Source organism: Heterodontus francisci, chromosome 42, assembly GCF_036365525.1.
Source record: "Heterodontus francisci isolate sHetFra1 chromosome 42, sHetFra1.hap1, whole genome shotgun sequence".
Lineage (NCBI taxonomy): Eukaryota > Metazoa > Chordata > Chondrichthyes > Heterodontiformes > Heterodontidae > Heterodontus > Heterodontus francisci.
In genome coordinates this window covers 16,017,578-16,035,096 of record NC_090412.1, presented here as the reverse complement: position 1 = coordinate 16,035,096, position 17,519 = coordinate 16,017,578, and the positions used below count along the sequence as shown (strand labels likewise).

Below are 17,519 nucleotides of genomic sequence, written 5' to 3'. Positions count from 1 at the left end.
CTTGATTTTTTTAATGACCTATGCAGTAAGGGATTGTAACAAGAATATACAAACACTGTTGAATTATTTTTGAATTACCTTGATTCAATTTTGGACTTTAAAAAAAAAATGAACACTTGGGAAATCAAATTAATTGAAAATGAAGAAACTTGTATTCTGTTTTTTCTTTCGCTGTATTTCTGCGCCCCCCCCCCCCTCCTGATTACTGCTGTCTTATCATTCTTTTGTCAAGGTTTATGGCCTAGCAATTCAGGTGAGCTGGTGGGAGGGATGGTTTCTGTTAAGGTTGTGGAGGGCTGGGGGGATTTTGATCAGGGGCCTGGAGTTCACAATTCAAGGGCTGGGGATCGAGAGCAGCCTAGAGTCCATGGTCCAGGGCAGGTGTTGCTGGATGCATCGATCAAATCCTTTAATCTGAGACTGGAGACAGGCAATCCCTCAGACTGGTTTCCTATGATGGCTCTGATTGCCTTGGGACAAGCCACTGTTGCAGTGGTGACCTTCTTCAGGCATTAGGCCCTTTGCACATGCAAGTGCACTGCCTGCTTTAGGTGTGGGTAAAGGACACCTCTTGTTTGACCTTGCCAACAGCCAGTGCTTGTTCAACAGCCAATTGGACCCCATAGTAGGCGGTGTAGTGCTTGTGAAATGGGTGCTGCATGGCCCAATTTCTAAGCCCATGACTTCACTTGCAAAATTAGAGCTCTTCAGTCTGCTGAAGAAAGGACTACCCTAATTGTTATGGTTGTACCAGCTTGCATTTGAGCCTTGTATTTAATCATTGCTCTCCCAATTATTTCATTTGGAAAAGATTCCTGAGCAGTGTAATGGGATTTTTTAAAGGCCTGCTTTAGGTACTGAAGCAGCAATTTACTAACCTTAAAAATTCTGTTTGCCTAGAGCAGCTACAGTAGTCCTGTCCACAGTCTTCATGTGAATAAAGGCATAGAGGTCCCAATGTACTTGGTGTCTAACAATAGTACTCCCTCCTTTCCCCTCCGGAGTGACGTGGAGTGGTTAGTTGCTTCTGGTGAATTGTTAGTTATATAGATAGCTGCAGGCTGCTGCTGTTCTGCTCTGCTGTTTTGATGGCTCTCGTTCTGTCATCCTGACTAATGATCACTGCTGCTGTGGGGCCTGTGATATATTGAGGCCCAGGCTGTTCACTTGAGCTGGATGGTTTACCCTGGTCCCAGTGGGGAAAGCTCAGCACATTCTGTGCAGGTGGCTCATTCTCCTGCCTATTAGAAACACTTTCAGATAACTCCCCTTCACTGAGAACAAACAAAACATTGTTAAATTACTCATTCATGTTGAGGTTCTGTTTTTTTTTAAATTACATTTCTGTGCTGATTTAATTGCAGGCTGGAGTGGAGCATAAAATTGACCTACGGATTAAACCAGCAACTGAAACGCTTGGTAAGTAAAACAGCCAAGAGAAATGGCATCAAATAACGAATGATACTGTAACTCTTGCCAGACTGGCATTGCTTTTGCACTCTAATTATATTCTAGTCCCATTTGTCCTCTCTCATTCTTAATTTAACAGGGTAGAGGACAGTTCACACCTCCAGATGTTCCTTCACTGTATCCAGCTGCACAATGTCATTTCACACCATTATGAGTATATCTTTAGGACTCTTGAGGCCCATTACCAGGATTCTAATGCACATTATTCTTATGCCCACCTTGTCAACTGTAGCTCAGTTATAAGCATTTGTGACTGAGTGAGTCAGAAGGATGTGGGTTCAGGACTCACTTTTTTGAGTATGTAATCAAGCTGACATTTCAGGGGCGTACTGAGGGAGTGTTGTGCTGTCGGAGGTGCTGTCTTTCAGATGAGACACTGAACCAAGGTCCTCTCTGCCCCTCAGGTGGGTATAAAAGATCCCATTGACTTTCAAATAAGAGCAGGGGAGTTCTCCCATGTGTCCTCTGCAATATGTATCGTTCACCCAGCAACACAAAGAAAACACAGCTTGCTGTGTGCAATTTGGCTGCTGTTTCCTACAACAGTGACTACACTTCAGACATATTTCATTGGCTTTGGACCATCCTGAAGTCACTACTGGTGAATCTGGGAGTCAAAGGTTGAATTCCTAGAAGCACCTTAAACTTTTAAAAATAGAAATAAAATGAAAATGACACAATGAAGCATCCAGTGCCTAAAAATCTTTTGATCATCCCAATGCTCAATTGAATTAGCTACATTTTTTAATGGTTTAACTATTACTGCTATTTGAAGCGAATACATGAGCTCCTATCACCAGCGTTGTGTGACTGGGTGTATCTCTCGGGCACGAATAGTCCTTTTACCTGTCAATCCAGCCTGGTATGTTTATAATGGAATGATCTGCAAGCACATGTCTGTAATTAGTTGCATATCACCATTTCCCATAAGAGAGACAGACAGGAATAAACTGTTCCCATTGGCAGAGGATTGAAAGTCAGGACATTGATTTAAGGTGAATGGCAAAAGAACCAAAGATAACATGAAAAAGAGTGGTTAGGATCTGGAATGCATAGCCTTGGAGTGTGGTGGAGGCAGATTTAATGGTAGCTTTGAAAAGGGAATTTGATAACTATCTGAAGCGAGAATTTGCAAGGCTGCAGGGAAAATGTGGGGAAGTGGGACTAGCTAAGTTGCTGTTGCAAAGAGCTGGCACAGACATGACAGGCAGAATGGCCTCCTACTCTGATTCCATGTGAGAAACCATGGAAACAGTTAAATTATCACTGCTCTAAAATGAAGGTATGACTCATTTCAGACATCCCCATCCACACATTTAATCATCTAATAACTGGAAGCATACATGAGTAGATGTAGTAAGAATTGGTTTAAAAAAAAATAAAAAATTGGCAAGTTAAAACCTGTTCCTATTGCAGTTGGATAGCACACATGGTTGTGGCCAGTGCATCAGCTTTCCATATCGTAGTGTTACGACCAGGTGAGAAAGGTGTCTGGGGGTCTTTTACTGTCTTCACCTACTCTTATTGTAACATGTTTAATTTTTAAACTGTTTTGAGCTCCCCCTTTTTGAATCCTTGCTCACCACTTTCTGATTTTACTAATTTCTTTGCCTTATCAGGTTTCCTTGGGTATAAAGAAGAAAAGTGAAATTTATTAAACCTTAAACTCTCATTTGGTTAATGCCTACAGAGATTCAACACACCCACGCTAGCATGCACACATGATTACACATAGAAATAGGGATAGAAAAGAGCAGAAGAAAAAATAAAATGGAGATGTTTGAGGCCATCTCTGAAAAGGGATTTTTTTTTTTTTACTGTGCTTCAAGCTTGCTGTAGGGTCCTTGATTGATTGTAGGTAGTCTTGCTTTTCATTGGAGCTAAGTATTAAACCTTGTTCACTGTAGGAGACTTTTTCTCTCTTGGGGTTCATAGGTCTTCAGTGGTTTCTGAAGCTGGTGAGAGAGATAAGAGCAGTCAGGAGAGAGGTCTTTTCCAGTCCAGGAGCAAATAGCTTTGAGTTTTTAAACTCTCTGGCAAGTTCAAAAAAAACCAACAGGCAGTTAAGCATGTGACTAAACTGGTCTGACCACTTCTGTGTTTTGGGGAAGCAAGGACTGGGTGCCTTTTTCCAACACTGTCTGTTACTATGCAAATGTCTTTCCAGTCAGGAGCTTGCAATTTTAAGTTTTTTAATGTTCATGTGGTGAAATAATGTGTGCCTCAGTCTTGGCAGGTGGGGGACCTACATGACAGTAGCTTCTAGTCACCGTGCAACTTAACAATAAGTCCTGGTAATCCAAATCGAACTTTCAATCTGGAATTTTAAGATGACTATTTGATTTCTTGGATTTTCAAATAAACTCCCTGATTATAACACAATCCCCATCCCATTATATTCCAAGGAAGGAGTCAATACTGGATTGTGAATCTTCTGAACCTCATGTACAAATATGGCCAATCTCAACCATTGTTTTAATTATTCCCAATTATTTTCATTATTCTCTCCAGTCTGTAATTCCTGAAGCTTGAAACATTGTATAGAAGTAGGTTTGGTGTAAAGATCTGAACTGCAGTCTATAAAATTATAATGTACTGCACTGGATGCAAAAGAACATTAAAATAAAAATAGGCAAAAATACCTTTTTTCCTTTGTCTGCTAATCTACACCTCCCCCCCCCCCCCCCCACCCCCCCAATTAGATTTCGTAGTTGAGTTCTGACAGTGCTTATGAACACCAAAATGGCAATTATTCCTTACATGGTTGTGGCCTAGAGATTGGTTTTTTTTTGGTAGGCATTTCTCAGGAATACTAAAGCCCCAAAATGGTGGGCAGCAGGTGTCTAGTTCTGTCCAGTAGGGAATTGCTTGCCATATTGAGACAGATAGCACGCATCCTTTACCCATGCATGAAGCCCCTTATTTACATATGCAAATAAATGGCTTAATGCCTGCTTGAGGTCCCCTCCAAGATATTTTTTTGTTTTCCCTGAAGCAGCCAGCACCATCATGGGAAATGAGCCACTGTGGGGCGTGTCAGCAACAAGAGGCAAGTCTCTTCCCTGAATGTGGACCCAGGAGGAACTGGAGTGCTCCTCCAAACTCCATGTTAAAGGAGTTACTGCCACTTCCCTGCCCTGACTAGAATTCCCAACCTTCCTGGATTGGCATGGATTCTCCAGGAATTGAGGATTCATCTCTCCGACACAGCTCTGGGAGAAAAATCATAGGGAGTAGAGTTTTCACTTTGGAACTTGGATGTTCTGTATCAGACTCCTCTGTCCTCCTTTTATTTGAAATGAACCAGTGGGGCACTGTCAGACTCTGCAAAGTGCAGACACCTAGCTTGTGGGCATGCACCGTGCCCAGCCCAGGGCAACCACTGGGCACACAAGCCTGGCAAGCTGTTGCTGCTGGTGGCCTCAGACCATGAGGCGACCAGCAACAAACAGTTAAGTGGAAATAAATTGCATTTGTTGGTTTGCACTGAATGGAGAAAGATAGCACAGCAGAGCCTGTTTCACAATCACAAGATCCACTAACTGAAAGGATCAGTTTCTGAAACGTTCATAGAAAATCAGTGCATCAGATGATTTCCGGTTATACCGCCACAAGTGACACTCAATCCAGTTTGAGAACATTTTCAGTTGGTTTATGGATCCGGTCCAATGAATGTATAGGATTATCCAGTTGCAACATTACTTTCATTCAAGCCAGAACCACTTTTTAAAAAAAAAGTTCTTGTGGAAATATTTTTGACTGGCTTGTCACTGTGGTTTTAACCTGTGTATTGATGATGACTTTCAGTATTAACATTAACTATATATTCTCTGTATATAGAGATGAGGGTTGTGAGGTAAGGCTGTTGACTGGATAATTCCTTAGTCAGGTAATGAAGAATCTACTCCTTTTTCCAGTTGGTGTAGGAAGGTGATGCACTCGAGGATGAAAATGTTGGGCAGTCACTGGTGAAGGATATTTGAGGCAGGAAGATGTCCAACCGGAGCTGGTAACTTTGGCTTTGACCCTTGATCTTGAGAACCCAGATAACCAAATCCATGCCTCCCCCACACCCCTTAGCTCTGCTTGCCTTGGCACCCCTGATTTCCCCCACCCAGAAACTAACAGATGCACTTACTTACCTTGGGGGTATTCCTCCACCTCAGTCCTCGGTCTGTTGCCCACCTGTTAACAGTGACCTGATTTTTTCCACCTACTGTTGCCGACAGACTCTGGGACCATGAGACCAGAGGCCCAATATCTGGGGAGCCTGGTGCCTCGCCATTCATATGAGCCCAAGTGTCTGGGTCAGGGCACAATCCCCAGCCTGTGATGGAACTGAATCAGTTAACTATTGGAATGTGGCAGATGGACTTTTCATTTTCTAAAGACCTAACTGTCAAAGATTCCATGCCACTATTTTGAAGAGCAGGGGAGTTCTCTCTGTCCTGGCCAATACTTATCCCTCAATCAACATTAAAAAAAAAAAATCTGGCCATTATCACATTGCTGTTTATGGGATCTTGCTGTGTGCCAATTGGCTGTTGCTTCATTGGTTGTGAAGCACTTTGGAATGTCCTGAGGTGGTGAAAGATGCAAAACAAGCTCTTTTTCTTTGTAACTGGCACTCCATTAAACTTTTGTCAGGTCTAAAGTTGGCAAATGCTCTGGTGCTGTTTGACATCTTTAACATTTCATTTAGTCTCTTGTCAAATCATTTAGTGTGCAATGATGGACCCAGAAACATCATTAGCAACAGCCATAGACTTCAAGATGGCCGTATTATTCTCTAGTCCAGCATCTCCTGTATCTCTAGCTGTACATTCCCCTACACTGGCACAGGATGTGCATGTGTGTGCACTGATTTGGAAGTCTCTTTAGATGGCATCCAAACTGCTTTTTAAAGGTGCTTTGTTCAAAAGCCATTGGCAAAAACTTGGCAGCAATTTGCTAGCTTCCTGTTACTCTGTGGAGATAACAGTGAACTGACAGGGTGACCTGATCTACTCTCCATTTTTATTCTCCCTCCTCTGGGACAGCAATGAAACACCCAGCCCCTTCCTGATGATAGGATTGGGGCTTTAAACGCTCACTTGGCCTCACTGGTTGCCTGGTTGACTTTGGATTATATAATCTACCTTTCCGAGTCTTTCTACTATGGTGTACACTCTATTATTGGAGAAATAATGGCCCTGTTCTCCTCTCCAACCTGAATCCAATCTTCATCACAGCTACAAAACTGTCAATCACAGTTTTTATCAAAAGAATTGTGCAATATCAATCACATTGAATATTTGGCTTGTGTAATAGCTCAACCCACTGATCTGTCACCAGCATTTTGTTCAATCTGATTTCAGGAAATTAGTACTTGTACAAAGCAGGGATGACCCTTGCTTTCCTTCTGAGGGAACAAGAAAAAGTGGAATCATGTCCCAGCTTGCTCAAAATCTCTCAAGATGTGTTTTAAGATGGATGGAGCAGTGAGTCTGATAGCATTAAGATTACAAACTTGAGGGATTTTAATAGATTTATTAGACTTTCCAGAGGCACTGATAAAAATATTGGGAAAAGCTGACACAATTAAGATTTGGATCAGTAATTATTTTATGTCAAAATCTGTCCTGTCTGATTAGGGATAGTCAGCATAGCTTTGTGCATGGGAAATCATGTTTCTTGAATTTGAGCTTTTTGAGGAGGTGACCAAGAGGATTGACGAGGGCAGGGTGATGGACGTTGTCTACATGGACTTTAGCAAGGCCTTTGACAAGGTCCCGCATGGTAGGCTGGTCCAGAATGTTCGAACACATGGGATTCAGGGTGAGCCGGCAATTGGATACAAAATTGGCTTGGTGACAGGAGGCAGAGGGTGGTAGTGGAGGGTTGTTTTTCAGATTGGAGGCCGGTGACCACTGGTGTGCCACAGGGATTGGTGCTGGGCCCTATGTTTGTGATATATATTAATGACTTAGATGTGAATGTAGGGGGCATGATTGTAAGTTTGCGGATGACACCAAAATTGCTGGTATAGTGGACAGTGAAGAAGGTTGTCTAAGGTTCCAACAGGATCTAAATAAACTGGGAAAGTGGGCAAGATATTGGCAAATGGAATTTAATGCAGACAAGTGTGAAGTGATGCATTTTGGGAAGTTAAACCAGGGCAGGACATATACAGTGAATGGCCAGGCCCTGGAGTGGTGAGCAGAGAGACCTTGGGGTGCAAGTACATAGTTCCCTGAAAGTGGCAACACTGGTAGACAGGGTGGTGAAGGCGTATGGCATGCTTGCCTTCATCGGCTGAGGCATTGAGTACAAGAGTTGGGACGTCATGTTACAGTTGTACATAACGTTGGTTAGGCCGAACTTTGAATACTGTGTGCAGTTCTGGTCGCCGCACTACAGGAAAGATGTGATTAAGCTAGAGAGGGTGCAGAAAAGATTCACAAGGATGTTGCCTGGTTTGGAGGGCTTGAGAGTTATAGAGATTGGATAGGCTGGGTCTGTTTTCCCTGGAGCAAAGGAGGCTGAGAGGGGACATGATCGAGGTATATACAATTGAGAGGCATAGATAGGGTGGTTAGCCAGAGTCTGTTTCCCATGGTAGAAGTGACTAAAACTAGAGGGCATAGATTTAAGGTGAGAGGGAGGAGGTTTAAAGGGGATCAAAGGGGTACATTTTTCACACAAAGAATAGTGGGTATCTGGAATGAGCTGCCAGAGGAGGTGGTTGAGGCAGGAACAGGAGCAACATTTAAGAGGCATCTGGACAGGTACTTGAATGAGCAAGGCATAGAGGGATATGGAATTAATGCAGGCAGGTGGGATTAGTATAGATAGGCATTATGGTCAGCATGGACGCGGTGGGCCGAAGGGCCTGTTTCTATGCTGTACGACTCTGACTCTATCATCCATCTGCAGATTTAGAAAGTGGGGGTTTTTCATTTTCAGATTGAATGATTTAGTTATTCATTGTTCAGAGCTCTGCATTGTAATGAATCATTAATAAATCAGTGCGTCCTCCACCTCCTCACCAACACTCTGCTTCACTCCACATATGTATCTACTCTTCTGAACCCTATTGAGTATTGAATGGCCTTTGGTGCTTAAACCTACAGACATATGAAAATGATGGGCAGGAAAAAAACAACTGCTCTATCCAACCTCCCCCTCACATCATGATGCTTCTTAAATGTCATGTTTCACAACAGCCTGCACCCACCAACAGCCAATCAATCGCCTGGGAGAGGCATAAAAAACATTTTTAAAAGTCAAGATCCATTTAGGAGGGAATAAAAAAAACCTGAGCTTCTTAGGTGGTCAAAGTTAGTCCAGGAGCCCCTGTTGACCATGATTCCGATTACTTTGGATTCCACTGAGCTTTTGGGTGCTGTGATAGAAGAAGCTTCAGACACACCTGACTTTGGTTCTACCCTTGCATAGCTAATATACATAACCTGGTCCTCCCTAGCCTATTTAATAGAAATGATCTGTGAATGCTATCTCCCTTCTTTGTAATTTAAATCCTCTATCAGATCTCCTCCGTCTAAGCATCTCTAAAATAACAAGACAGCCTATTTGGGTGGGTAAGGTGTTTTAAAATGGGCATCATTCTTGTTTGTGGCTGCTTTTCTTAAACTTTTCCCCTTACATGAGAAGTTCAATAACCACTGGAACCTGTAGTGATTTTTAAAGAGGCACTTCCTTCAAGGTTTTCGGCAAATTGTTTCATTGGCTGTTAACCTCTGACTCTTGACCTTTCACTGTCCTTGAAACATCTGCCCAGATGTTGCAGTTAGCAGTGAAGGAAACTGTATTTGCTGGTCACTGCTTCCTGCTGCCTACAGGGTTTTCTCTGGCTTTTGAGCAGCAACTTGCCATCTGATCCAATGCAGCAACTTCCACCCCATTTCCCCCCCCCCCCCCCCCCCCCCACCCCCAACAAGGATCTGTGGCAGTGTGAGCCAGTCAGATTAAAGAATCCTGACACAGGGCTGCATTTTCATTTTGGGTGGGTTTCCTGACGTCGGAAGCATTTCTGGGTCTTGGCCCCCATTAGTGCATGATGCCCAATGCATTTTTCAAGAAGACGGCCAATTAGTGGCCAGGTAGAGCACTTGCTATCTAATTAAGGATGACTTGTAGGCCCCTGAGTTTGGAGGGCCAATTGGAGGCTGTCCTGCACTTACAAATTGGCAGCCCAACGGACAGTGGCAGGAGCTGCTGAAGTAGGTAGGAAGGCGCGAGGGTGCCTCCATTCCTGGTCACTGGCCACTAATTAGGTAAATAATGGGGCCAGGATATTTAGGGCCTTCGGACATCTGGGGTAAGCCACCCACAGAAATGGGCATTACCATGGTTGCAGTCAATTTTTGGAATGGCGCTGTCTAAATAGATTGGAGCCTCTGGTTCTAATGTCTCCCTGCCCTGCCACTGGGAGGTCGCCATGGTTTCACAGATGGCCTGCTGATGTGACAGATACCCCATAAGCCAGGTTGAAAACAGTCAGGGTCAGGATAGTTCCTTTAAGCCCTCAAGGGGCTTAATTGACTTCCCTACAAAAGCAGATAACCAGTATCAGGACCCACTGCTCCTCTCAATCACTGGGAGGTGGGATCATGATGGAAGGCTGGCATGCTGCTCGGGGATGCAAAATTGTGACCTCGCCTGCCTCCAGTCAAGCCTCCTCAGCCAAACAAAAATGCTGTCTCCAGAAAGTATAAATTAGAATATGTAATTTACTGTAACTTCATTCACAAAGTGAAGGAAAGAAAGATACAATTGAGTGAAATGAGGCAGAAAGAGTATGTTAAGTTTTTTGATTTTTAAAAATCTGTTAAATTAAATTTCTGAAGGAATGAGACTCCACACTTGTAAATTACATTAAGGGCTAAAGAAGTTGTTTGGCAGTAATTAAGATTTATCATGCCATTAAAAATTCACTTACACCTGAATGCACCAGCCTTCACTTTTTCTGGCATGTTTGGTGGGTAAGTAAGCCCTTCACTTGTTTCAATGCTGAGTCTATTGGTGAGGTACTGTTTAGTAAAGTCCACGGAGGAGCAGGGTAAATCAGACAGCAACTTCTAGATTTGCACATTTAACTGCACATGTACGGACACAAAGTGGCTGTCGGGTTTACTCCATAATAACGGTGACCGCTGATAACCTTGCTGTTCCTATTGCAAAATCCAGGCCACAAGCTTATTGTATCTAACATTGACATAAATTCTCCAATCAGAATTGTTGAGCAGTGTATAATTAGTGAATTGCAAAAGCTATACAATTGCACTGTGCAGCTTGGATATAAAGCATATGATCAAAGGTTATTTTGTAATGGTTATTGTTAGGGCCTCAAACCAGCCAAATCACTGAGCAAAGGCATCTCGTGTACTTAGTCATAATAGGTGAGACTAAACTATTTTGTAGTTTCCAAGGGTACAAGATGTTCCAGGATTTCCATGAGGAAATGTCTGACGTTGTCTGAGGTTATTCTGGTAGCAGCCCTGGTTGTTGACCACTGGGGTAGGAGGGGCATTGAAGTGTAAGTGAGAATGCAGGGCTTGGGGGGCCTTGGTGTGACCTGGTGATCACCAAAGGAAGCCAATGCATCAATGAGGAAGATCCCTGTCTCAGGCTGCCTGCAGTTTCTAGGTTCTCTAGCCTCCTGTGTGGTTGACCTGTGCAAATCCAGTATTTAATGTTTCAAAGGCTTGCTTATAAATTTCTGGTAATTCCAATATACATTAAACAATAGTTCAGATGATGCACAAGTTGATGGGAGAAATCTTTTTCAACATATTATTTGGACAGAATGGGGCCAGTCTGAAAGATAATAATGTTTAGTGTCGGCAGTTCTTGAACAGGGCGATGCAGCGTTGAAGAATAATCTAATATTGCTGCATCTGGGAGCCATCTGAAAGAAATGGTAATTGAAGCTGAACCTTGAGCCCAGATTATCCAAATGAATGACAGATAGCAAGTAAATGAATGTCTCCATTTAACAGTACAAAATTTATTAATCAGGCTTCAGGTCAGCATGTCTGGAGGGAAATGCCAGCCTGAGCCTGGCCAGCTTTTAACTTTATTTTGCCAATAAGCACATAACTGAAATGAGAGTTCCTTCAAATATACATCCATCGGTGCAAAGAAACCTCTTGCTTTTCATCTCAAATTGTTGAGGTCGACCTCAAAGCACCATCAACTCTTCAGCGTGCTTGGTGAGACGCAGTATTTTAGTGAGTGAACCCTGCAGAGTTTGTCATCTGTGTCACCATTTTTGCATTTGGGGGTGTTCAGAGCCTCGAAGAAAACCATTTTGGTCAGAAAAACAGTTGAGTGCAGCCTTCTAATTCCCCCCACCTTACAGCAGAATGTGACTGCTGTAGAGAGTGCTGCAATGCTTTGAGTCACTATGCCCTTGGATGGTGCAGCACAGCCGTGAGCCAATTCACTGCCGTTATCCAAATATGGACTCCTCCATGTATTTCCAACTGCTGCTGTGTCACGAACAGAAAAGCAGCCGCTCATGTGGCCCCTCAAACTGAGGAGGCATCGCTAATATAATTAAACATCTTCTAATTAAACTAAAGTTAACCTATAATTTCGATCCTTTGTCTTGCAGTGCATGCCAGTCATGGAATGCCTGGAGTGTACTGGTGGGTACTGCATATTCCCTTTCCAAAGCCACTTGGCCATGGATTAAACCATGAGTTAGAGGCAGGCAGCCAGAGATCCTCCCCTTCTCGATAATGACCTCCAGCATGGAGGGAACCTCTCTTCACCTTAGCAAAGAGCCAAATTTCCCTTTTCAAGGAAATGGATTTTAATGAGCAAAAGCTCTACCAGTGCTTGTGCAAGCTCTGCTTTGCCTAGCCACTGGGCAATGTGGAGCAGGCAGTATACCTCCATGTTGCAGTCTAGTACAGCTTGAAAGCAGAATGGATCTGCAGCATTGGTGTGCCCTCTTCTCTCCTTCTGTAATGGTTACAATATTCACTTTCTAAACAGAAATAATCAAGAGATTGATAATACAATGATTCTTAATAACTGTTTGCGGTGCTGGTGTTGACACTTGTTCTTTAAAGGGTAGTTTGGATCGAGTGTGGAGATATCCACTTGTTATATAAAGCAAATGGCTAGCTTCCATTCAGCTGCACTGACTCCTGACTGTCATCAGCAGAAACTGGTAACAGGTTCAATCGAGGGATTCTAAAGAGAATTCGACTCCTATCAGAAAAGGAAGAATGTGCAGGGTTACTGGGAGAAGACAAGGGAATGGTATTAAGCAAATTACTCATTCGGAGAGCTGGTGCAGACACAAAGGAGGCCACCATTTCGGCTCAGAACTGTAACGATCCTGTAATGAAGAGCAGAGGATAGCTCATGGTTTAAACTCTGTGTAATGGGATTTGAACCCACAACTGCCTAACCCAGCAACAGAATGCTACACTGAGCCACGGATGACTTACAATGCAGGGTCTTCAAATGATAACTGTCCCATAAGCACAAAGCTTCAGCTCTACCACTAGCATATGAACATTACCATGAAGTCATATTAGTGACTTCTACCTGCCCATCCTGCAGGTTTGAAAAAGATTTGACCCACGTTCATTCTCTCATCTGTTTTTTCAACAGATGAGCTACTACAAGCTGGCAAAGCAGGATCCTTTGACTTTGCCTTCATAGATGCTGACAAGGTGAACTACAACATATATTATGAGAAATGTCTGCAACTTATCCGGAAAGGAGGAATCATAGCAATTGACAATGTGAGTACAGAAGGTGCCCTTTAAATAGCGGGCATTCTCAATTAGCTGAGGTCTGTTAGCTGATGGGTGTTTGGTATTCCTAAACAAATTATTAAATGGCATAAGTGGAAGTAGTCTTCATATGACAAACTTGTACAGTTCAGAAAAGTACATTACCTTGTCAGGAAGTTCACCTTATTAAGGTTAGAGCTGTTTTTCTGACCTGGCTCCAGCATAACCTGATCATGCTTTTTCTTTATCTCCTCCCGTTCCCAACCTTAACCTTCCCAATAGAGCTTTTTTGTTAACAGCTGCTTCATTCAATGCCTGTGAGATGCTGAGTTCTGACCCTTCTTCATGACTGAGCTGGTGTCGAGTAATGTACTTGCACTGCAATCTGCCAACAATACTGGATTCACTTGTAATAAAACAATAATTGTCAACCATGGCTCAGTGGGGAGCTCGCGCTCTCCTGAATCAGAAGGTTGTGGGTTCAACAATTTCTTTCTCCCCCTCTCTCCTACCCCAAGGGCTTGAGCACAAATTCTAGACTGACACTTCAGTGCAGCAATGAGGGAGTGCTGCACTGTCGGAGGTGCTGACTTTCAGATTAGACATTAGACTAAGGTCCCTCTGCACTCAAGTGCATGCAAAAGATCCCATGGCACTATTTCGAAGAAGAGCAGAGGAGTTCTCTCCAGTGCCTTAGCCTTAAATCTAGCATTACTCAACATTATATTTGTTTGTGGGAGTTGACTTTTCTGTTTCCTATGTTACAACTATGACTATACTTCAAAGCACTTACAGCCAGTTAAGTACACTTGAAATATCCTGAGGTCTTGAAAGACACTATATTAATGCAGGTTCTTTCTCCTGTGTGCTTCTCTGCATGTGCCTGTGTCCTGGGTGAAGGTTAATGGGAGAACATGGACCTGCCTTTTCTGCTGTCTCAAGAACTGTCAATGATAACCCCCATGATGGTGGGGGATTCGGCAGTTGTAATGCTCTTGAATATCTTGGGGCGATGGTTAGATTCTTTCGTGTTGGAGATGGTCATTGCCTGGCACTTGTGTGGCACAAATGTTACTTGCCACATATCAGTCCAAGCCTGAATGTTGTCCAGGTCTTGCTACATGTAGACACTGACTACCATTCACAAATCCTCAGATACTGAAGCAATGAACATTGTGCAATCATTGGCGAACATTCCCACTTCTGACCATATGGCAGGAAGATCATTGAAGCAGTTGAAGATGGTTGTACCTAGGACACTGCCCTGAGGAGCTCCTGCAGCAATGTCTTGGGGCTTAGATATTAGGCTTCCAACAATTGCAGCCTTTTGTGATTAGGTATGATTCCAACCAGTGAAGAGTTTCCCCTCCATTCCCATTGACTGCAATTTTGCTAGGGCTCCTTGATGCCACACTTGAACAAATGCTGCCTTGATATCAAGGGCAATCTCACTCGCCTCAGCTCTTAAATTCAGCTTTTTAGTCCATGTATGGACCTGTAATGAGGTCTGGAGCATAGCCCCTGGCAGAACCCAAACTAAGCATCAGTGAGCAGGTTGTTGCTGAGTATGTGCTGCTTGATGACACAGTCGACAAGACCTTCCATTACTTTGCTGCTGATCAAGAGTAGATTGGGGCCAGGGATCAGGATGGAGTTGGTGTCTTGGAAATGAGTTTGTGGGGGGGAACCAAAGACAGTGCCTTTGGTCTTCCCAATATTTAAGAGGAAGTTTCTGCTCATCTAATACTGGAGCGATTTTTAGTCTATTTTTGCCTACTTTTCTACTGATGGTTGCTGTTTACAATGTTCCTGATGCTTTGGCGAATTGATGATTTTGCTGAAACTCTAGGTGTAATGGTTAGATTGTTCCTGACTGAGTCAGTGGTCCTCTTGATTACTTTTACCTTTTTTTAATTCTTGGTGCTGATTGCTGCTGCAAGTTTTTAAATATTTTGCAGGAGTGTACAAGAGTGAATAAGTGTAGGTATGCTCTTTAGCTACATTTGACTTTCTTTGGATTCTCTTGGATTATTGGATATTTTAATTTAGGAAGAAAAAAGTTGCAGTTCCGCCGTGGAACTTAAATGGTTTTGTCTGATGCAGGTTTCTTTTTGTCCTCAAACAATTGGTTTTTATTCCTACAGGTTCTTTGGGGTGCGCAAGTGCTTAATCCAGGAAATGATCCGGACACGCTAAGCATCGTTAAACTCAATGAGAAGATTTACCGGGACAGCAGAGTCAATGTGAACATGCTGACCATTGGTGATGGAGTCACCTTGGCCTTCAAGCTGTAGTGCCAACTCCAGTGAGCATACATTTCAACAGTGCTTGCAATAATTCTTGTGCAAGTGTAACATCAGATAATGGAAAGACCCCTCATATTTCATAACACCGATCTCTCCTTTCTCGCCAACACTTTTTCACTCTACATTTTAAATTCTTCAAACTTCCAAAGCGATTTATCGGGGGTGCACTTATTCCTCTGACCTCTAAGTATCCAAATCATGTCTTTTATCACCTTCACTGTCCACTCATTGAAAAGATCCCAGTGCATGAGATACTGGAAACAAAGCAAGCAAGGGTATCTTTAAGGTTTTACACATCATAGAAATTTATTTAATATTGATGGTGGGAGTAGATGGGATGAAATTGAAATGTTCTTAACTTTGAAATCATGTAAAACCCAAAAAGAATTGACCCTAGTCAGACTGCACTCTAGTATCTGCTCATGAGTACGTGAGTCTTGTGTGAACATAAGAAATAGGAGCAGGAGTAGACCATGTGGTCTGAACGGCCCACTGCTGACCTATGTCGCTTCCACCTTCCTGCACTATCTCCACATCCATTAGTTTCCAAAAATCTAATCAATCTGTCTTGAAAACCTCAATGACTGAGCTCACTGGGTAGAAAATTCTAAAGATCTACAACCCTTTGAAGAAATGTCTCCTCAATTCAGTCCTTAATGGCTGACCCCTTTTATAGTGAGACTATGACTTCTAGTTCTAGATTTCCCCAGGCAGGGGAAACCTGCTCCCAGCATCTACCCTGTTAAGCACCTTAAGAATTTTATATATTGCAATGAGGTTACTTCTATCTTCTATTACTTCTAGCACTACTATCCAACACTGATTTTAGATCAATTCAAAGAGGAAATAATTGTCTAGCATCTACAACTGTAATTTTCTAATAAATTTGATGTGCCTTTACAGAACTAAACAGACCTCTGAGCTCAAATTTAACAAATGGTCTGAATGGAGCTCAGGAATTGCCCTTCAGGGACAACTTTGTCTTTTAACATACAAAGATTAAAGGGGACAGAGGAAGGGGCTGAAGGTGTGGATTGCCACATTGGCCTTGCACTTTGGGAACTGGCTTCCAAATCCAACCAGTGATTTAATTGCTTTCCTTTTGGTACTACTTTAGAAAGAAGACACCAAGAAGGTTTTGTACTTGCCTGTCAGGTTAGTTTGGATCAGGACAGGCAGAATTGAGCAGGTAGTTGTTATGTCACCTGTAATGAGCACCTAATACATTGCAGCAACCATCATTGAAACCAGTGCTGGAATTAGCAAAAAAATCAATTTTCTAAAATGGGTATTTAAAAATTAATTATTTTTTTTTTAAACCTACCTTGTGCAGAACCAGTGATTTGTAGACAATATTCCTTCCCCTCATGTTAAAGGGGAGTGGATATTCCAGCAGCCAAAGACATTGTTATAATTAAAACTTTAATTTTGTTGAAAATGTGGATTAATAATGTGAAAAGCTTCAATCAGTGCAATGACTGCACTTGAATCAGACTGCTTTTAGAGTACTGGAGAAATCACAAATTCACTAACTTTGCAACATGTAAATCACATAAAAATAAAACGAGATTTACAAGAAACTGAATCCCAGCTTTGATTCTGTGATTCAATCTGTACACTTGTGCAACTGCGAATGGCAATAGAGTGCTTAAGGGAAGAGTAATGAGGTAGACTGGCCAATGATAATTGCTAATATAAACACTTCCTCAATGCGAATATTGCAGATGCATCCCTCAGGAAACAACAGGGAATAAAATAACCAGCACCTCCAGTGAAACGTGCTAAAAATATAAACTTGATCTTGTGAATAATTCAGTAGCTGCTGAAAAACTGGACATTGTGGAACCCCTGGTACCAACTCCATAAAATCACTTGCCTTGTTTTGACAAGATTCGTGTTTACTTTTTGGAAAGAATGACCAGGATATACTCTCTGAAGAGTCCTGATTGTCAAACTCTGTTGCTGCAGAAATCTTGCTTTAATCATT

General features: G+C 42.5%; 1 protein-coding gene across 1 annotated transcript in view; it reads left to right on the top strand.

Moving 5' to 3' along the window:
- comtd1 (catechol-O-methyltransferase domain containing 1) overlaps positions 1-17,117 on the top strand; it is a 32,814-nt gene extending 15,697 nt beyond the window's left edge. Inside the window, exons 5-7 of the mRNA XM_068020631.1 lie at positions 1,365-1,419; positions 13,102-13,235; positions 15,371-17,117. Of these exons, the coding sequence (XP_067876732.1) occupies positions 1,365-1,419; positions 13,102-13,235; positions 15,371-15,520 (339 nt within the window). The 3' untranslated portion in view covers positions 15,521-17,117. The remainder of the gene's footprint in view (positions 1-1,364; positions 1,420-13,101; positions 13,236-15,370) is intronic.
- Positions 17,118-17,519: the final 402 nt, after the last annotated feature.